General features: G+C 41.7%; 1 protein-coding gene across 1 annotated transcript in view; it reads left to right on the forward strand.

The window, feature by feature from the left end:
* Positions 1-22581, forward strand: part of MFSD2A (major facilitator superfamily domain containing 2A) — a 22944-nt gene extending 363 nt beyond the window's left edge. The window contains exons 2-14 of the mRNA XM_018564508.1: positions 4948-5076; positions 5471-5595; positions 9518-9641; positions 9744-9822; positions 11281-11432; positions 13023-13113; positions 13206-13327; positions 15187-15270; positions 15751-15834; positions 17570-17682; positions 20756-20899; positions 21249-21425; positions 22206-22581. Coding sequence (XP_018420010.1) covers positions 4948-5076; positions 5471-5595; positions 9518-9641; positions 9744-9822; positions 11281-11432; positions 13023-13113; positions 13206-13327; positions 15187-15270; positions 15751-15834; positions 17570-17682; positions 20756-20899; positions 21249-21425; positions 22206-22260 — 1479 coding nt within the window. The 3' untranslated portion in view covers positions 22261-22581. The remainder of the gene's footprint in view (positions 1-4947; positions 5077-5470; positions 5596-9517; positions 9642-9743; positions 9823-11280; positions 11433-13022; positions 13114-13205; positions 13328-15186; positions 15271-15750; positions 15835-17569; positions 17683-20755; positions 20900-21248; positions 21426-22205) is intronic.
* The last annotated feature ends 386 nt before the right edge of the window (positions 22582-22967 follow it).

Genomic DNA, 22967 nt, shown 5'->3' on the forward strand with positions numbered 1-22967 from the left:
TATATATATATATATATATATACACACACAATCTCAGTGTTATTTGTGTAGCAAATCAGGAAAGTATAGTGTAACATGTACATGATGAATATTATTATAATGCCTGATTTTATATAGCGCCAAAAGTTGGCACAGAGCTCTACCACATAAAGGAAGTCAGCACATTTAGAACTGACAACGAGAAGGTTAGGAGGGCCTTGCTCTTTACAATCTAACATCCGTTGGGTTTGTGGTATGTCTGCGGAGCTCTCGCCTAGAAGCAGCCAGCTGTATGGCTTGACGAAACGTGACGTCCTGGATGTGATCTCATGATATCAGGAGATGTTTGAGCCTTCAGGGCGGGTTATTCCTTTCTGTAGGTCCCACCAGGATGGGGAATTTGTATGTGCCAGCTTAGTCCATGTGACTGGCTGTCATAGTACCCTTCCTCTGCCCTGTGTCATTGACTTAGGTCAAGTTCTTTCCTATAGCTCACAGTGTGCTTGTGTCATGGTCATGGTGTACTTTCCAGTGATGGTGCTTCCAAGAGATCACTGCAGGTAAGGGGTAACAGGATGTGCATGTCATAAGCAACACAAGTGACATCTAGACACGCGTGCAGACAAGGACACGTTTGCAGTAGAACTGACTCTTTTGTAGGTAACATCAGGATAAACACATGAACTTGGTTCTATTAGATTCCTTTACATGACATGGTTCTAGTGCTTGTAAAAGAAATTGCCCCAGGTCTGGAGGCTGAACCTGGTGAAAATTGCCCTGCATTCCTTTCTATTGTTCATTATATGGGCATAGTAGAACACTAATACTGTATTATAGCGCATGTATCAACGTTCAGCTTGGCTTATTTCCCAGACCATTTCTATGGAAACCACATTTGAGATTTGTCTAGGATTGAGTAATCTTGCTTTCTTTTCAGGAGAGGGATCGTTCATCACTTCTGTATATGTATATAATCTTATCCAACAAGAATCTGTACAAGAGCATTCTTCCTTCTAGCTAAAGGTGCCCATACACTGCACGATTATCGTACGATAATCGTATGCGATCGGTTTTTCGTACGATAATCGAGCAGTGTGAACGGAGACGTGCGACCGTCTCTACTGTACGGTCGCACGTCTTCTGTCGAACCAGCATGTTCGAAAACCAGCCGGGAATCGTACGATTCTCGGCTGGTTAGAACGGTGCTCGGAAGATAAATGCTGAACGGGCCGGTGTGCGCACGCGCACACTGCCCGTTCAGCATTGCGGTCATCGGAAGCCCGCCCCTCAGGGGGGCGGGCTTGCGATGATCGAGAGTGCGATCTGCCTGTCCAAGATAGGCAGATCGTACGTTTTTTTTAATCCCTTTACAACCATCGCAAGACTAAAGTCTTGCGATGGTTGTAGAGTGTATGGCCACCTTAAGGGTGTGTGTGTGATAGTCCCTACACATAATTGACAGACAGGTGCTTGTAAGCAGACGCCTTTTATAAGAAACACTTTGATTTTCATTCAACCCATAGTAACCCTTTGAAGGATCATATATAACCGTCTTGCATTCCTTTAAAAGTATGTTGTGTGTCCTGATTGTCATTTTATGTATCATGATGCTTTGAGGGTACAGTACACAAGGAACTTGCATTCCTTCAAAAGTATTTAGCATGTTCTGACCTTGAATCTCACTCGTTTCTAATCTGTAGGAAATCCTACAGTTACAGTATGTGTTTTCATAGTAGCGGTGAATAAATGAGGTCCAGAAACCTGAAATGAGATTACTCTGGAGGCTGCCATTGCTGCCTTCCATTAATGCTATTTGCCTGGCTGTCTCTGGCTTCAATACTTTGTCACCAACCTCCAGCAGCATGCAGATTAGAAGGTCGCAGTGAAGTCAGCAATTCTTCTTTGAATACCTGTTAGTAACTTAAAGTCCTGAAGCCTTTGGATCAGCTTGACAGCTAGGTAACGAGACTTTTCAGAAGCAGAGGTCCGCAGCTGTAGCCTTCCAGTGTAGGTTTCTATTGAAGCCCAACTTTAGCCACAACATTTTTGCTTTGGATACAGCGGGAAAGGGTTTAAGCTAGGGATGAACTGATACCGATACTAGTATCAGTGCCGGGGCCGATACAGGGCATTTTCACGAGTACTTCTAAAAATAGGCCAATTCTAAAGGCCGATACCAGCCCTTTAAATTTTTAAACAAGTTCGGCTGCCTTGTTGGCAGTGCCAGTCCAACTGCACATCTCCTCCTTCCCAGGACCGGCAAAGCACTGGATAGTCCCACACCTGCTGTACATGGCTGGAGAGCCCGGCACCCGTTTGTACACCCATGGAGAGCCGCACATACAGCCCTGGTGAGACTCGGATCGCAGACCTGGAGAGCCCGGCACCCAACAGTACTGCCCTGGAGAGCTGCACATACAGCCTTGGTAATACGCAATAGCAGCCCTGGAGAGCCTGACGCCCGGCAATAACTGGTACAGCCCTGTAGAGCTGCACATACAGCCCTGGTGAAATGCGATTGCAGCCCTAGAGAGCCCAGCGCGCAGCCCCAGTAAATGCCTGCAGACACACCGCCGCACTTCTGAGTGACCCTCGCAGCCCTTCTGAAGCCCGCAATAAACTATCATACTGCGGCTGCCTATAGTTCTCCTCTTATTGGTGTATGTCGCAGTGCTAATCAAATGCAATAGAGAATGGCAACCGGCTATAGAGGACTACAAATCTCAGCAATCCATAATTGCTAGGTGCCATTCTCCATTGCTGTATAATCATGGATTCATGGAATCTATAGTCCTCCATTGGTGATAAAATCATGGCTTGAGTTACAGTTCTTCCTAATTATAAAGAAACTGCCCTAAAATCATCAGTCTGCATTGTTTTAGACAAAATGTCACATGTGCCCTTAAGAAAAAGTATCGGTAATTGGTATCGGTCTTGGAAAAGCGGTATCGTTGCATCCCTAATTGGAGCCACTATTAGGGCCCATTCACACCAGATGCTGAGCGAACCGCATAGCGTCGGGTGGCACTGTGCAGGGACACCCTACAAAGTGCTGATCCCATTGCATCATACTGTGTTCTTTTTTTGTTTTGCTAGCACTTTATTGACATTTCATGTTTTATGGGCACAGCAGGGTGCAAGGCGGTTGTACTATGTCATATCGCGCTGCATTAAAAAAAAAAAAATAAGGCATGCCTTACTATTTTCAGGGCACACCACCACAAAGGCTGTGGTGTGAATGGACACAAACCGTGACAAGGCACATTGCCTCGTCTTGTGTTGGGGCTATGCTGGAAACAACGACCAGCTTGGCTCCAATGCAGATGGTGTGAATGGACCCTTAGGCTTTTATTGCTGCCTGTGGGAAACCTTTCTTTTACTTCTTGTCAGAGCAGAAAGTGATAGGAACTCTCTCCAACAAACACCCAGATAAAACCATATTTTCAGTGAAGAACGATTCCTGTATTGGGGATAATCCATTTCTTGTCCTGTTGTCACAGTGACAGTGAGTAAGGGGAAACCTCTACAAAGTGATCAGAGACAGAAATAAGATGTTTTAACTATTCCCAACTCTATCCAAACCTGTAAACAATGGCCGGAGTTGGACTTTAAGAATGGTTTTGTCCTAATATTTGATCTGTTTATTTATGCTTTAAATGTTTAGTTGAAGGTGAGGCTTTTGTTGCATACTACACACCCTGAGTATGACTCTACCCATCAGGGTAATTAGAGTTCAGTCAGCTCTTCACGTCTGTATTATACATATAACAATTCATAATGGAAATTAAGATTAGCTGAAAGGAAAAGTCGTGTTCACCCCTAGCTTGTTCTGCCTTGTATTAAGAAAATGATATGGAAATGTGGTTTCTGTGGGTGACATTTTTAGGTCTGTCATAAATGATGAGAAATCAGAATGGCATTTCTTGTTTATATTTCCTGTCTACCTTGAAATCAATGTCAATCAGCGGGTAACAAGAAATTCTCACCAGGAGTGAAGGAATTGACGCATGATGAAAAAGTATGACGCTTGGCTTATTTTTCTGTATATGCTTTGATCGTGTTACATTAAATTCCATTGATTCAAAGGGGGGAAACAACAACGACCTGATATTTTGGGTATGTCTGTTGGACGCTTTGTCTACGAACAGCAAGACTTGCATTCACCTAAACAAACATTATTTTGATTGGTTGTTTTCCAATATTGTGGTGAAGCGCATTTGTTTTTCCAAGGCACTTTTGATTCATGTTGTGACTACCTGCCACCTGGGCAGTAACGGAAAGTTTGATAACAATGGGGGTCTCTTCCTCTTATATGTAAGCCAGAAATAGTCATGTTTGCCGTATTACTGCCACTTGCTTGCATGGGTCTGAGGGTCAATTCACACTTGTGCATTGAGGTAATGTCCCTTGCCACAACGCATGGCAACGCACCTGCTCCATGCATGGTGTGTTGTGGTGCAATTTATTGTGATTGGCACAGAAAATGTTCATGACCCTTTTTTTCTTAATCTGTTGTAGTGCGTTGGCAGTCCATTAATAATGAATGGGTTGTCTTAATGCAACACACGTATGCTATAACACACTGCAATGGGACGTCTATGTTTTGACTGGGTCCTGCATTGGTTAATTTCTATGTATGGGGCAGATCCTATACCATGTTTTGTTAAATGAAGCCTGTCATTAAAGCCCAATTCATGACTTCCCTTGGTAGGAGAGGTTGGTAAAGCTATTCAGGTCAATAGAGCACATGCACAGACTCGGTTTACCTTTGGTCCTGGTTATTTCAAGCCACTCTAATTTTTCCTGGCATACGCTGTTCACCTTGGCACAGTGGTTGGAAGGGTATTAATATTTCCATTCTTGTGACTTTACATATTTGGCACCCACCCCTATGATCTTGTGCGCTGCGTATTACAGAACATGATGTGCACAAAGTATTCAAAACAATCTGTGGATTTGTTCTTTCAGAGGCAACGAGGGAAACATAAACTGTCTGTGTGCAGTAAGATATGTTACGCCATTGGTGGAGCTCCATATCAGATCACCGGATGTGCCCTAGGATTCTTCCTGCAGATGTACCTCCTTGATGTAGTACAGGTAAATGGCATCCTCGCTTGCTATGGTGTTCATAGAAAGTATCTCTCAAACCAAGGGTGGGCAAACTCTGGCCCTCCAGCTGTTGTGGAACTACAAGTCCCATGAGGCATTGCAAGACTCTGGCAGCCACAGGCATGAATCCCAGAGACAGATGCATGATGGGATTTGTAGTTTCACCAAATCTGGAGGGCTGGTGATCGCCGGACCCTGCCAGAAACTATCTCGCAAGAAATAAATAAGCCATGTACATATTGATTATTTTATTCTGCACTGCAATAGTCCATACTTGCTGCATACCTTGGTGGTTATCCCCCATGTTATTTTCTCCCTTTTTCGCCCTTAATGTTTTATAGCAAGTAGTGATCTAAAAGGAAATCTCTTGGTTCTTTTGCAGATGCCCGCGATTAATGCTTCAATTATCCTTTTCACCGGAAGGGTATGGGACGCTATCACAGACCCTTTGGTTGGGTTTTTTGTCAGCAAGAGCTCATGGACGCCACTTGGCCGACTGTTGCCATGGTAAGTGCAAGAACTGCAATTCATCATTATTCATGATCATAATTAAGCTGGCCATACACTATACAATCAGGTTGTACAATCTCCTTTAGATTTACCAAAGCTGTATAATATTAAGCCACACCAAAACAATCCATTCAATTTGTATCTAATCTGGCAAGTCCTTGTACTGCATAGTTGATGGTAGATCTGAATGAGACTGTGCGATCAGATTGCATAGTGTATGACCAGCTTTAGAGATTTACGGGTAAGTGGTAGGAACAAGTAAGCAGTGGGTAGCTATTGAAGCAATGAAGGTTAAAGCGATATTAAACCTTCCTTTTTTTAAAAAAAATAGTTGCTATTAGGACACCCACCTTTGACGGAGGATCTTGCTCTTTTTCTTTAAAAGTTTTCAATTCCTCGTTTTCTAGTGGGTCCCTGATAGGTAAGTGTGGGGGAGACTGGGGGAGAAAAAGGTTCTGGGTAGTTTTTACTCTAATGTAGAGAATGCATTAAGGTAAAAAACGCCCAGACCTCAATACTACTTTAATTTAATTAAAGGGAAAAAAAAGTGGTTGCTAAATTCTAAAAGTCAATCCATACTTCACTGATTTCAAACAGAAAAAAAAAAGTCACACTGCAATATGAAGCTGTTCAACCAGGAAACCATTTGTTATAAAGCCTTGACACTGACCACCTCCATCTTTGGTCCATGTAATCTTCTCTGTTCAGTAACACTGCTGGTGCGTCTTGTGTCATCAGTGCAAAGAGCAAGATGCTAAGTGCAAAGTGTGGTAGTCCATAGCAACCAATCAGACAGGCTCATTTGTGATGGCATGAAAACCTAAAGCCTCTCAAACTGGCACCTTTACCATCTTAAAGGTAGCTTTGATACCTTTGCGAGGAAGGCTAGATTGGGATGCTGGGGATAGAGTGGGCTGTGCTATAGGCTAAAGAGTAGGGCGTGATCTGGGCTAAGGAATGGGCTCTGGGCTGCGGATCGGTATGGGCTACAGAATGGGTTCTGTCATACCGATCTGGGTGGGCTCTGGGCTGCGGCTCGGTGTGGGCTACGGGTGGGCTCTGGGCTACAGAGGATAGAATGAGACAATAGCATAATGTGTAGAAGCTCAGTGCACTGTATTTGTAGAATGGAATGCACATTATGTTACAGGGCAGGTAGAAGAACTGTAGAAATGATTAGGTATTGTATAAGGTCCAGGGCTATCAGTGACCTGATATCTGTAAATGGAGATCATTTAGGGACAAGGGCATTCACTGTATGTACATATTGTGCAGATTGTTTGACTTGTAGCATACATATGCCTATATCAGTGTTGCATAGTATGTCTAAATATAGCCTAATTTGTTTTGACTACAGTATGAATGCTTGTATAAGGGGTGTTGAAATGGTTTTACTGCATTCATCTATGATGAAGTAGAAGAAATAACTGATACTGCACTTCTGATTTCCCCTCCCCCTCTCCCTCCCTCAAAAAAGTGCTTCATTGATGAATGCTGTGACCTTTCTGTAATGGTTCAGGGGCTTGAATTGGATTCAGCGGTGGAGGGGTTAATGACTTGACCATGGACGTGGTGGCTCCTCCAGACAGAACACGCCAGCTTTTTTTCCTGTGACGTGTCCCTCGCCTGATCACATACAAAGGCATGGCTCACGAATGAGTTAACATATAAAAATGGAAAGGAAGGCGGGAACATTTCTGAAGCTCAACACACCACCTATCTCAGCCAATCAGAGTGCTGGGTGTGTACAGCCGGCCTCTGTTAACCAATCAGCTTGGTGGGAGTGTTAAGCCATTGACTGACAGCTGTGTTTGGGGTTACTATAGGGCATATTATATAGCAGAGGTAGTGGAAGCCATTAACGCACACAGCAGATGACTGTTAGACTGAATGACTACATTTCCTGGTGTAACAAAGCACAGATACTGTGTACACATAAATGTGTCTGTAGTTTCCTGATAAATATGTGCTTTTAGGTATATTGTTCACTGACCTGCGTACCTTCCCAGATAATAAAGTCAAATGCTGCAGTGGGCTGCGGGTCATGAAAATACATTTTTTTCATTACGTAATACTGTAGTTTGTAATCTAAAACAATGAATGCAGTAATAAAAATGATAGTGGTCCGCACAGAAAAATGTCTGTGCATATTCATCCTGTTTATATTTTGGGTAACAGCTTTTAAAAGGGAACTGGTCCATATGCAAGAGAAAATAATGCCTCAGTTATAAATAGTCAGATTCTGGTAATCATGTCATGTGCATTGGGTAGAATAGGAAAATGGTCCTTTTTTTATTTCTTTATGTCTGGGGGATTTTCCCTTACTCCTCCCTACAGATGGTCTCTAGAATGGCAAATATCTTTTTGGCAGAGTGCAAAAGGGTTGAAATGTCTCTGTGTTTCTCATGGGAAAATTACCCTTCCTTTTTACTGTTGTCTGTACCTCCGCCGGTGAAAATCCTTCACATTTTTATCCCATTCATCACCTGCTACAAGATGTGACCTGTCCTCACTATTTCCAAAAAACCCTGAGTTTCAATTAAATATGCTCCCGTTCTTTTACTGGCATGTACATCCACTGTTCGCTCATGTCAGGAGAGATTCCTGTTGTTAATGATACATAGTTCTAGCTTTAACGACATTGGGGGAATTCATCAAAACTGGAGCAGACAAAATCTGGGGCAGTTGCCCATGGCAACCAATCAGCTTCTCTCCATTTTTAGTTAAGCTTTGAAAATGAAAGAGAGACACTGATTGGTTGCCATGAGCAACTGCTCCAGATTCTGTCGGCTCCATTTCTGATAAATGCCCCTCATTAGTTACCAACCTTTTTTTTGAGTCTGAGTTCTGAGTCTTCCATTGTTCACCTCGCAGTTGTTTGTGCCATACGTGATTAGTATAATTTTATAGGTGTGCCACAGTTGTTTGGATCAGCCTGTGGTGAGGTGTGTTTTTTTTCAAATGACACAAGAATACAAGCATGGGCAATGATGCCTTGCAATGTGTTTTTGGAGGTTGTGGTGTATTTGTTTGTACCCCTGTTTTGCCAAGCATTGTAGAATGGTTGCAGTCATAGACAAATAACATTACACAATGTGTGGCAAAATAATTTCCTAAGGTGACCAATGGTATGGAAGCCATTCCGAGTACATAAACATATTTATATTTTAGACACTAATAAAACAAAGTTATAGAATCTGGGACATCTGCAGAAATTGGTCTCATGCATTTTCATTGGTCTATACACATAAGGGCAATGTGGAGGTAGTTTGAGCACATAAAATGAAAATTTAGCAATGTGTAGTGTTACGAAACGCGATGTCTGATATGAAGATAACTTGTGAGGGGGATACAGGGGATACATATAGCTAGGGGTCCATATTCAGTATCTGTCTGAGATTCTGTGACTATAGCTGGGTATGAACTCATAGCGTTTTGTACAAACATTCAATAATGCCATCAGAGACTTGATGAATGAAGTTGGAAATTTCGTTTTCATTTGGAATGAATGGAGTTTCCACCAAACAAAAACAGATGCAGTGGTTCCACAAGAAAGAGGAGGAGGCTATTTGCAGCCGGCGCTGTAAACCAATGCAGCGGTTCACAGGAAGGCTGCCTTGCTCGGGACCTCGGCAGCCTTCCTGTGAACTGCGGCACCTGTTTACAGCGCTGACTTCAGTTTAAAATTGTTAAACGCTGGTATCTGCACTTAGTATCGGGGCATTTTCACGAGTCCGAGTGCCGATGCCCAGTATCGGCACAGATATCGGTGCATTCTTAGATAAACCTTATTTAAAAATGCACCACAGCAGACATACTTGCATGTCTTTACTTACGTAAATGAGAGTTTTGTCTTTTCTTTACAGAATATTTTTTTTTCTGATTATAAGTTTATTTTCTCATTCTTTCTCTTATACAGGATAATCCTGTCCACACCCTTTGGTGTCATCTGTTACTTCCTCATCTGGTTTGTGCCTGAATTTATCAATGGGCAAACTGTGTGGTACCTAACCTTCTACTGCCTTTTCCAGACCCTTGTGACGGTAAGGACTGGGGGCCAGGCATAAGGTTAACCTATAATTGTCAGCTAATGGGTAGAGAGACTGATATGTTTGTCCCCCTAACTTGCTATTTTTGTTCTGCAGTGTTACCATGTCCCTTATTCAGCTCTTACAATGTTCATCAGCAAAGAGCAAAGTGACCGGGACTCTGCCACAGGATACCGTACGTATTCTCTTATACTGCCTTTTTATGGAACGAGAAATGTCCTTACTACATACGTTTATTCAATGGTTCATGGAGTTTGTCCCTATTACACACTTTTTTTTAAATTACTACATCTTTGTGGTCAGTACCTGAGTGGCTACAAACAGTCAACATTTAGGCTGGGGACCAGAAATGTGCACAGCTAGTGGTCATTGTAAGCTACATATAAACAAGCAGAAACACAGAGACTTATATTAAAGTTAATAAATTAAGGAAATAGAGACCCATAAACTTTACTTGCAGTGAAGCTTGTAATTTTATATTAAGGTGAGGTGAAGTGACCTTTACAATCCTCTTTCACTTTCTCTTTTGTTTTTTAAGAATATATTTTATTAAACTTTTCCAGTACATGTTTACTTCATTAAACCAGTCAACACAATATATACAATGTATATCCCTCTTAAAACTCCCCTTTCCAACCTCTACATGCATAATTTCCCTCATATCCACTTTCCTGTCTCTTGATTATCAAATCAGATTTAATCCTCTTTCACTTTCACTTAATTGATTTTTACTGCACCTTTTCAAACAAGCCATCTGGGATTACAGAGATTCCCAGTTCAGAGAAAAAATATCGCCTCTCATTCTGCATACAGTGTAAGTGATCAGTGCAGAACCATGTAGATGTCTCTATGATTAAGGCACTAGGAGCCCACACAGAAGTGGAGTTTTAAAAGAGGGGATCTGGTCCATAATAGGAATTCTGTAATAAGGTCAGGACAGTAAGAATAGCTAAAAAGAACTCCTAGGGGCTGAAGGAGGAACCGAAGGAGTAAAGAGAAGAGGAGCCAAAGAAAACCTTTTTCACATCTACTTTTAATGAGCTGGTGTATGTAATGTGTGATTTCTGGATTACTGATATCTGCTGTGTTTAGGAAAATGGAACCACTCAGGATGAAAAAAAAGTATCTCCCTTTTTTTTCACGGTCTATAAGCACCACCCAAAGGCATCTTAGAACTTGTAGATTGACATTGGTCATTGACCATAAGACAGCTGAAGGCATAAACAAGCACTAAAGCTCCCAAGGGGCATCCAGGGAATGGAAACCTCAAGGTCCATGGACCATGTAGAATGGATTGATCTGCAGGCCACTATTTTTTTAATACACCACCATTAATGTTCTTCCCAATGACTTGTCTACACAGGTTGTTGGAAGACGAGCTTGCTGCCTTGAATGGGGAATTCTGATACCCTGTGTGCATATTATGTAGGACCAGAAGTGGAATTCCTTCTTGAAGAAAGCATACTTTTGAAAGTGTACACATAGAAGCATTCTTTTGGATCACTTTATCTTCTTATTCTGTTTAACTCTTCTACAACTGTTGCATTTAAACATAAACCTTTTTATTTGATTTGTAGATTTTGCTGCCTCCTAGAGTGTTACTCTCTAATTTCTTTCAATGCTGTTCTTACAGGTATGACTGTGGAGGTCCTGGGCACTGTACTTGGTACGGCAATTCAAGGACAAATTGTGGGTAACGTGGATACCTGTAAGCCTGTCTTCTTCCAGATGCCATCTAACAATACTTCTGTGCCTCCAGAAGACTCCGGTTCTCTTGGCAGCACAGTGAGTTTCTACATTCTTATCACCACAGATGTATTTCATGCTAATGCTTCTCTAAGTATGGCAAACATTTATACCTTTAACGCAAAGTATTCCTAATAGAAGCTAAATCCTTTTACCCAGACATGATTATACAGTTTCCTTTTGATTAGAACTAGAACAAAAAGGCCAGGGTACACGATTCTGTGTATGTCAGTGAGAGGTTGAAAAGGGCAGCTTTCCCTGGCTAGGAAGGGGTTAATCCTGGCCCAACAGGTAAACCTCCTCTCTCTCTATTAATTAGCCTGCACCTGATAGTGACTGAGAGGGGGGGAGAGAGCTCAGAGTGAGATCCAGGCTGCATTGGATGGACACAGACTGGAGAGTGTCTGCATATCTGCGGAATAAGGTCTGCCAGAACAATTGTATGTATTGGACTGTGGTTTTTTGTTCATTTATACTGGAAGCTGGAATAGCCGCTCCAGTAGGACGTAGTGAGGGACACTACTGTTTAGTTAGCCTCCTAAGGTGGAGTAGGCTTTTTTATTTGTGTTACTTTTGAGTTCTGCCGGAAATTGTTTGTTTAAAGGGGGAACGTACCCTGTCGATGGTAAGAGACTTTTTCGTTGAATGCAATAAAGCTGCATTTATTGCCAATGCTGATTAAAGACCAGTGACTTTCCTACAGGCCTACTTAAGCAATCTATTGGTATTATATCCTGTCAGGTAGACCATCACATTACATAGCTGTTGGTAAATCCAGTTGTTTGTAAGACTGCAGTGAGATGGCTTTATTACTTGGATCTATGGAGAAAAGGCTGTGAATAAGCACTACTTCACACTCTACTGGGCTGCTGTAGATCATAGCCTTTGCTCCACCAGCCTACACTTTCTCCTTCTCATCTACAGTCTTTGACTGCTCTTCCTCCGTAAATAAACAAAAACCTAGTAGCCTGTATATTAACCAAAACCAAACAGGACACCAACCTCAACATAGAAATGTGTGCTGAGCCTCTTGTAGAAATCTGGGTAGATGTAAGTAGAGGCATTGCCCACAAATGCATGCATTTGCCCTAACAACATGAGTTATAGGTATTTGATTGGCTGCAATAGGCAGCCAAATACCTGTGTGCATGAAAACCCCCAAATATTATGGTATGTAACTGTGTTTATAATATCCTTGTAAAGGTGCCCATACACTGCTCGATTCTCGTACGAGAATCACGGGAAATCCCGCGATCGTACGAGAATCGAACAGTGTGAACGAAGACGTGCGACCGTTTCTTTTGGCTAAGGAGCATGTTAGAAAAGCAGCCGAGAATCGTACGATTTTCGGCTGGTTTGAACGGTGCTCGGGAGACAAATGCCGAATGGGCCGGTTCAGCATTGCAGCATTGCGGTCATCGGAAGCCCGCCCCTCAGGGGGGCGGGCTTGCGATGATCGAGAGTGCGATCTGCCTGTCCAAGATAGGCAGATCGTACGTTTTTTTAAATCACTTTACAACCATCGCAAGACTAAGGTCTTGCGATGGTTGTACAGTGTATGGCCACCTTTAGAGAATCTCCTCATAGTTGTCATGAAATGTAATCCACTTTCCCATATGTGTTTTGCAGAGAGAGGCCTACATGATCGCAGCAGGTGTCATAGGTGCCATCTATATACTATGTGCTGTCATACTGTCACTTGGTGTGCGGGAAAAGAGAGGTAAGTAGCGACCATGGCTCTTTTTCTTTTTTCTTTCAAGCTACAGCTTTTGCCAGTTATTCACGTAACAGTTCTCTCTTCATCTCTTGCAGATTCCTGTGAACTTCTCTCTGAACAGTCAGTGTCCTTCTGGCAGGGCCTGAAACTTGTTATGAGCCACAGACCATACATTAGACTGATCGCTGGCTTCCTTTTTACGTCACTAGCCTTCATGGTAGGTCAATAATGCATTATGCACACATATTTATAGCAAATACAGAAAACGACATTCATTGTTTTATACCCAGTACTGTGTATATATACCACTTTGTTCTCCTATCTCTACATCACTCCTGCATCTCTCCATATTTAGTTAGTTATGTGTTTCCGGTTTGGTACCCTGTTTCCCCGAAAATAAGACCTAGTACTATTTTGGGGAATTGCTAAAATATAAGACCTACCCCGAAAATAAGACCTAGTTGTGACCGATCCCTGGGCAAAAGGGGGAATTTGAAGAGCCGCGGGAGAGAATCAGCAGTGCCAACAAAGCCAGCGCTAGAGGAAGCGAGGTGGCAGCGGAGGGAGTAAAGCCGCATAAGCCGATGCTTCCCCTATATCGCCGTCTCCTGTCACAGGCGGAGTGATACCAAATGCCCTCCGCCTGTGAGTAATCAATAGTGAAAGCGCGCTTCACCTCATTCTGGCCAGCGATGGTTAACAAATTGCTCTTGGAAAGGTAGGACACACCTGATTGCCCTGATCACCATATTCTTAACTTTGACACTGTCTTGTAAATCTTCTACCGGTTATAAGTGTGGATTGTTGTACATTTAAAAAAAATAAGACCTAGTGCATTATTTTGAGCCAAAAAAAATATAAGACAGTGTCTTATTTTCGGGGAAACACGGTATATTGTACACTAAAACTATCTGACAGATGCAAGTATGATTTTGATAAGATTAATAGAGATGTTGATTGGAGTTTTCCCCAAAACAACAATCGGTAATAAGTTTTCATGGTTCTGACTACTCTTGCTGGCTGCACACAAGGCAGTTTTCAGGCAATTTTACCAGTTTTACAAAACCAACCATAAAGATGAATGCAGCCTACTACCCACACCTTTTGTTGACCATATGAAATGATCCAAAGTGTTATAGAGGTTGCCTTGTTCTGGTTTCTTTTGTTTTGTTTTTGTGAACACCTGGACGATTCGTGACCGAGGGGCACTTGTGCACAAAACCGCACGGATGGCCGAGCTGTCAAGGAATCGGCCACCACTTCCGATCGCGCTCCATTTTCTACTGGCAGCCCAGTCGCGCCAGGCAGATTGTGCGGTTTCCGGCCGCGATACTGCCCGTGTAATTGAACACAATCGCTGCTAAAAACAAGCCGCTCATCGTGTGTTGCAAAAAAAGCTTTTTTTTTTTTTTAGCAATTGCCGCGGGGATTTAACTCCATTGAAATCAACGGCGCCACACAGCTATTGCTGTGTGCCTTTGTGCATGACCGCGCAGTCCCAGGACGCGTGTTGCGGGATCTCCCATATCTGAACCCAGCCTTAGGGCTGGTTCACCGTTGGGTTGCATTTTTATGGCATATGTATGATATGAACAAGACACAGAGAAAACAATGTGCACTGTCCATACCACACAAGTGGTGGTGGGCAGAAAAAAGCAGCTTAACAGACATGATGTGAAAAAGCCCCTACTGTTGGCAACTGCATGTGATTTGCTTTTATATATTCATATACCTAGGTTGGTATGGTACTTTAACCTGTTATTAGCATTTACTTTTGACTACTTTGGTAGCCTTCCTGTATTCATACATTCTGCAGGTTCTGCCCAATACCAAAATTATCTTTACCTTTTACAATGGGCTATCTTCTATAGTGTCAAAACCAGTTTCATTTTATTCTTCTCAAAAGCAACATGAACTTGAAAAGTTCTTCATTCATATATGTACATGTGGTGTTAACAAAGCTGAAAATGTTTCCAAGTAGCTGTCACCTATAGCAACCCTCTGATTTATATAACTTTTTTTTCCCCACAACTTTGCCAATATTCATATGAATTATCATAATGCTTTACATTCCAGCTTCTGGAAGGAAACTTTGCCCTTTTTTTGAAGTACACACTTCAGCTGCGCAACGACTATCCGAATATCCTGTTGGTTATAATGGTGAGTGCGGGATCTGGGGGACACATTATATAACCATGTCAGTGAATTCCTTCTGTCCAGGATCAGGCTCCCAGTCTCATTATTTCACTCTCTATACGCAGTTACTTATACACGTGAGTCCTCAGCACAGTATTACACGTCGTTGGTTTGTGCAGTAGCAGTTAATGCTGATTACAGCTGTAACTGCCTATATCCAACTGATCCGAATACTTAACATTCAAAGTCAAGTACACACAGGCTCTTTTGTTCTGTCAGCCCGGAGACAGAAAGTCATTGTAAGCTAGCGAATATAATATTCAGGTCTGAGGCCCTCCTCCCTTTCATTTTGAAAGATTGCTGAAGCCTGAATCCGGTGAAACTATGTAACACACAAATCTTCCTTTTATCTCACTTTTCTTTGCTTGTCCACCCCCTTTCTACATAGTTTCTTTACTGTGTTTTGAAAAGCCTCAGTCATTCTTCTACTGTTTTCTCCCACAGATTTCTGCTACACTGACGGTTCCCTTTTGGCAGTGGTTCTTAACCCGCTTTGGGAAGAAAACTGCAGTCTATTTTGGGATATCGGTGAGTAAAAGTAGAGGTAATGTAATCTAACTAGCAGATGCATGGAAGGAGTGACACAGGGTACTTGGCACAGTGAGGTTTAAGAATGGAACGTCAGGCATTTGAACAGTGTTAACTTTTGGTGTCCTCTAGTGGTGGTTTGTAAAATAACAGAGAAGCTAGCTTTTCTGTTTATTCCTAAAGGAAAGTTATGTTGACAGAAATCTTGAAACTGCGATTACCAATGTACTGAAAATGATAGTTGCCTAGGTGCTTCTACCCTCAATACTTTGAGTAACTAAAACCGAACAAGCATTCCGTAAGTCAGAGGAAAGTCAAAACTCCTGATCTGTATCCCTTTTCCAGGTCAGTGACTCAAAGAACCAAAGCCTTTGGAGCAGCATAGCTCCCTGGAGTAGCTGGTGCCTCCAGCCAGTAGGGCATTCTTATTACAGCTCTCTGTAACAAGCTCAATTAGCATGTCTCAATTTTAAGTAACGGCAGCTTCAAGAAACTCTAGGCTGCCAGACCCCTCTCCCTATTGTGAACAGTAAACCCAGCACTTTTGCAGACAATCATAATATTCATTGCTTGTACCTGTGACTTTATCATTTTGGTCATCGCCTATAACTTACATAGGTCACTCAACTTTCTTTCCTAATTTGCATTATGTAAGATGTATTTGAAGTATGGCAAATTAAATATGAATGTTAGAAATATTTAACAACAGAACTGATATACAAAGTGCAATTCTTAGCAAGCAATCAGCTTCATTTTTGGTCTACAGGAAGATAATGAATGTTGGTTGTTTTAGGTAACTGCACTCTACACAGTAGGCTTTGCTCTGTTGAATAATTAACACTTATTAATATGGCTGCTTCTGTACCTGTATAAATAGGAACTTTTCATTTTTAGTAGGGAAATTTTGGCCGCCGAAACATTTCTGCCAAAAATTGTACTTTGGGGGCAAAAGTACCATAATAGCCGAAAATGCGGCTGAAAATTCCCTAGCTTCTCTCCTCCCTGCTGGGCACCAGTGCTCCGATGCCTGCGGCAGTCCCCCACCTGTGTCGGCAGAAGCAGCAGGGATCCGGGGGACAGACAGGCGCCGGGCGCGGAGAAAATAAGTTTTCAGGATGCCGATCGGGACGATGCAGGAGAAGACAGCTGTCAGCTGTGACAGGAGGCCAAGCTCTCCTCCTGCACTGCCCCGCTTAGCCTCCTGTGACAGGCGAGTCAGGGTGCCGAGCGGAGTACAAGTATCAGGACTGATCGCTGTGTGTTTTTAAATATAATAGTATGCTTACTGTGTCCCTGGTTATGAATGAACAGGAAGTGCTCTACATCACTTCTGGTTCTTTCAGGATTGTGGACATAGTAACTCGTACTATGTCCACAGTTTATGAATGGCCAGGAGCACTCCGTATAGAGGCTGCAGAAAAAGAGATTTAGGACTTTGTGTCCTCCAATATTTTTCTATTTTAAAAGGGAAATATCAGGGGTCTAAACAGAGCCCCAGCAGTAAAGTAAGAAAAATAAATTAAAATAGAATAATTAAAAAATTGTAAAAAAGGTTTGGGGAAAAAACGTCATTTTCAGTTTCGGCCTGACCATTTTTTTATTTTCCGCTTCGGCCTAAAAATTCCCTTTCAGTGCGTCCCTGGTTTTTTAGTAACGCTGTTTTTGCATCTGAATCTACATAAATAGGAACTTTTATTTTTATACCCTGAAATATTCTTGCATGTGTCTCTTGCAGTCCGTTATCCCTTTCCTGGTTGTCGCTTGCGTTGTAAAAATCAACCACATTGTGACTTACGTAGTTGCAGTAGCTGCTGGACTCAGTGTGGCTGCAGCCTACCTTCTACCATGGTAAGTTATACTAGTTAGTCTTACTCAAGCTCAAGATGGATTAAAAAATGCAATCATTTTATGATTTCTGGGACTATAAATGTGTACTTTGTGAAGAGCTGCACAATACTAAAACTATAACTTTGGCTGGCCACACACGTGCAGATCTGTAACAGTGTATGCAACCCTAGGTAATGGTCATGGGTGACAAATATTGGCTATCAATACTGTTCTGATGATGGTGGGCGTGACTTTCAAAAGCTGCATATGTGTTGCCAGTGGGCCCCTTGAATGATCACAAAATCAATGCTTGACATTCTATATTTAAATGAATATCTGTTGGCCTCTAAATTGGCAGACCATGCACAGAGAAAGAGAAGAGAATGTCTAAAGGTACCCAACAACATAAGATGCTTCATCTAACAAAAATAGAAGCCACATGCAAACCAGTCTGACAGGATTGAAAACCTTGTCTGATTGCCATTATCTTCTCTCTGATAAGCCGCCTCCAAAGATGTCTGCAGGATGATTCCATCTCTTCTCTCCATAGACTAAACATAAATGGCTGTTTCATTCAACCATTGATGTTAAGGACCCCACTGGAGGATGCAGATGCTTGAGGGTGGTTGGCTTGATGGTGCATGTCCTAACTACTCTCTGTCTACAGCAGCCTTTAGCAAGGGGCTTTTTAAATCACTAGCTCAAGATTAACCTGTTGTTTGCTTCTGGTTACCCATGTTGAAAACTGTACACGATGGTTTGGGTAGAACCTCACACTACACAGTTTTTTGGTAGATATAAAGGAGACTACAATAAGATTGTGTGTGGCTAGTTTAAATATACCCTTTTCTGCATTTATCACTACTTTTAAAATCCATTTCCACCTTTTGTATGTGATTAGCATTTATTGTGGTAATGAAGAGGTGCAGTGATAATCTATACATGTGCACATTTTCATGTCTCACATTGCAGGCTTCCTTCATTTTCTTGGAAAAAAGGGGGATGGTGTACCCAGAGTTCCACACCCTATAATGGTCAAAATGACCTTGTTTAGATAGTTTCTCTCACTGACTAGCAAACAACCCTCAGCTGCTCATATGAGACAACGGAAAAAGCGATTGGTTCTGCCCAAAGTGGTTATGAACCTAGTGCAGCTATACACGAGGGTCGGAGAGTTAAATTGTAGTATAAATCAGTTTTATTAGTAAAAAACATGTGCTCATACACAAAACGAATGCACAGTTCAACCTACCACCTATACAGTCAATAAAAAGTTTATTGCAACAATCCATTCATACATGCCACTACTCAAACACACAGGGAGCTAGCTGATCAGCGCAATTAATGTCATCTGGTGGTCCTCAGATTAGGAAAAAGGAACAGCAAAAAGGGGGGGGGGGGGTTTATGGAAAAGAAAAAATATATTCAGTAGATTATGTGGGCTGCCGGGCGTTCCTTAAAGGCGATAACTTGGAATTTTAGTCCAATTTATTGGGTGTTCATATCTTTATGTGGAGGAGGTGTTCGTAAACTATTTATTTTAGCTTGATTGCAGAGTTTCAAGCGGGATATAGCCAGATATGTGAGGTAAGACCCGGTAAGTTAATATACGGAGTGCCGCTGAGTTATGACCACACCTGGGGATTATACCTCCGATCTGTGTGTGACAAACTTAAACTCGAGTAACATATACTCACGGCTCCTTAATACTTCAACCGGTCAGTCTGTATCGTTGGGCTGTTATCCACTTGAATTTTTGGTTAGTATTCTTTTCATCATAACCTAGTATCAGTAGACTGCCTATCAATTTTAGGCAGTCCCAGTAGTTTTGATTTCAAAGGATTTTCGATCAAATATAAAGTCCTTTTTACTCCTGCTGTTTGGATTATCCACGCGAACTGATCAGATGCCTGACTCGCAAGTGGTCAGTCAAACTAGCATCCCGTGACCGGATGACGCGTTTCACCCCTCCTACGTTGCCGGGGCTTCGTCAGATCCTGATGGTTAGTTGAATCACGAGACTTTTATTCAGTTTCTCATGAGTTATAATTAACCCGTTTAGTGCCGTGAATAGATTACTTACTTGCATACTTGGTTTCTAGGCTTATTGCCACTAAAAACTGGGGGGGGGGAGGGGGACAAGGAAATATAGGAAAGGGCCATATACAAGGGAGAGTATTGTGAAACATCTATAGTAATACCGTTCAAATCTAATTGTTACTTGTTCTTATTTTTGTATACTCGAACCTGAAGGGTTAGTTAAATCCCATTATTGATGTCTATGTTAATCCTTACCTAGTCTTTTTCTTGATGTTTAGTGTGTTAATTCTTAGAATTTTCTTAATAAAAGGTTGTTTTTTTTTAGACCTGAGGCCTAAAAATTTAACATTTTCTACCCAGAAAAATTAGTTAGACACCGGGGTCGGACGGTAATTAGGCTGTAATCAGCGCCCCCCCCTGTCGCCCATTGTGACATGATCAGTAAACACTAGCTCTGCCTTTACACACAATACACTGTCCAGGGAAGGGGGGGGCGCGGATATTTTCCCATTGCTGGCACTGCACAGAGACAGACATTTCCATGTCGATATGAAGAGGAAAGCTATCAAAATATGTAAGCTTCTGTTTTTAAATACATCAACTGCATATGCCTGTTTCGTGTACACTTGGTGTACATTGCTGGCCTATGTTTTTTTTAAATTACTCTGCAAAGGTGGAAATGGGCTTTAAGACCTAAGAGGGTGATTGGAAATCTGTGCAGGTTAATGAGCATAAACTTTACACATCATGTTGTGTTCATGAGAAAATAGAAGGGAGAGCAGAAAAGACAAACCGCTCTAACAGATGCTACAGGTACTGTCCTGCCTACGGGACAGGGGATGCCGATTGGGTCCATTTTTGCATAGGCTGGCCCCATGGACACACCATTTTTGCCAGGGCTGTCTTTTGTTGGCTGTAAATACCTTTTAGTGTTTTAAAGATCTAATGTGTACATGTAAATACATTTTTTTAAAATAGAAAAGTTGATGACTCACTACATTTTAAGTCGCTCATCAGGATATTTCTTCACCCGAGTTTTCTTTCCTCACTTCAGGTCTATGCTTCCTGATGTTATTGATGACTTTATTCTGAATAACCCAGAGTCTCCTGGACATGAAGCCATTTTCTTCTCTTTTTATGTTTTCTTCACCAAATTTGCCTCAGGGGTGTCGCTGGGAATATCCACTCTCAGCTTGGAGTAAGTATGCCTGGAACAGTCAGAATAAAAAGAAGTGTTCAAAGCCATTCCTATCATAAGAATGTGTGATATTGTTGTTGTTTTGGGCTGTGTCTTCTAGCAGCAGCAGCATGTGACTAGGTTCATGTTCCCTTGTCTGCTTTCTGCTGCTATAGAATGCGGAATCTTGGTATATTCTTGCACAGTTTTTTCCCCAATGTCTATAGTGACTGGAATAGGGAGGAATTGAGGTGGTATGGTCCAGGATGGGAAGTTATAGGAAAAAGTATATGTAGTTTTTATGTATCTTCTATTTGTATTTTACCTTTGCAGTCTGTGCTTTAGTCACTCATGACATTTTTATAATCAGTTTTGCAGGCTATCAGGCCCTTTCGTGTGATCAACCGGAGGCGGTGAATTTAACACTGAAGTTGTTGGTCTGTGCTGCTCCTATACTTTTGATTTGTGTTGGACTGTTACTGTTTAAATTGTATCCTATTGATGAAGAAAAGAGGAAAGAAAACAAGAAGGCTCTTCAACTTCTCAGGTGAGCATTAAATTGGTGTGCCCATGATGATTACTTGCCATTTTCCTTTCCTTTAATAAAACATTATTAAGAGTTAGGAATGAATTAAACTCGGAGACCTAAAATATAACTGTTGAAGAGGATATAATTAATGAAAACATCTTAGAGAAGAATTATTTCAGTCTACGCTGCCCCACAATGAGCAGTTAGGTTCTTTCATACCGCAGAGTCAAAAACCGATTGGCTTCTGTGCAGAACAGACTGTCGGATCCCTAGACCGACCAGGAGAGGGAGCCTTGACTTTTGGAATCATGCAGTAAGGATGGACCCTCTTGTATAGGGGGTCTGTAATAGATTATTAATTGGGGATAGTTTACAAAGGTGTAAACAAAGCAAAGTGTTAAAAGTGGGAGGAAGTGGGCTTGCTGGTTTCTTGGGAGTCAACCAGCAAGCCGAACATCTGTCTGACACTGTTCTGACACCTCAAGCATGGATCCTGCAGCCATTCTAATGAGAGTCTAGGAGATGTTGGAAAGGGGAGAAGGAGCCTCTCTTCTGCCTCTTATCGGCATGGAGCTGACAGCAGCTCTTCACACAGACGCATTCATGAATAATGCAGGTTACAGCCACTACTTACATCCACTCGTTGTGGATTTATATAGGATATCGTATACAGGATTTATATAGCGCCAAATGTTAGAGCAGTGCTTTACAAAATACAGTTAGAATACAATTCAATATGTTTGTGTATTTTTTTTATTTGAGTGGTCTATTTTAAATGGTCTATTTTATCTTCCTCAGAGAAACAGACCGGGACTCAGATTCTGACTCCATGGAGCTTGCAAGCAATTTATGACACCGGCAAAGTGCCTTCCTAAGTTTACACAAAACTGTAGAGACATTCAGTTTACCCCATTGGGGGTAGGTACCAGCCAATGAATGACTTGTATGCACTACGCTCTAAATTTCCCTCTGGGGACAAGTGCCACCCCTTGGTGCTATCTGTGCTTGGAACACACTGAATGCTGCAATCCTACTGAACGTTGCACTAACATAGGGCAAATAGAATAATTTAACTGTAAATTTTCTGAATCGGTTTTTTGTACATAAAAACTTCATTCCAAATGTTTAAGGAATGGAGAAGGTAATTATTTGTTGTTAAATACTGTACATGTGATGGAAAAGTTCTAATGCGTCTCAGCAGGTTTTGAAAACCACCTGCAAATTGCCAAACACTGAGATTTACTAGTGTATGTATGGTAATAATAAATGTGGGCGATTGTGTTTTATAATGTATACACTGCTGTATATTATGTGAATCTTGCTATGTAAATAAGTATTTGTAATTTATATTCAACAAAAACATTGCCACGTGAACATCCTTTAAAGATATAATATACTACGTTTCGTATTTATTTTACATAAAGCACATGGGCAAAACTTTTTGGGCAAGCATACTTTTTTAATTGTATTAAGAGAAGCTGCATGTTGATTGAATGACCAAAACAACACACGGACTATCTTCTGACTCCTAGAAGACAGTGTCTCTATTAGCACAATGTT

This window comes from Nanorana parkeri, unplaced genomic scaffold (genome assembly GCF_000935625.1).
Source record: "Nanorana parkeri isolate BGI_ZX_2015 unplaced genomic scaffold, ASM93562v1 scaffold757, whole genome shotgun sequence".
Classification (NCBI taxonomy): domain Eukaryota; kingdom Metazoa; phylum Chordata; class Amphibia; order Anura; family Dicroglossidae; genus Nanorana; species Nanorana parkeri.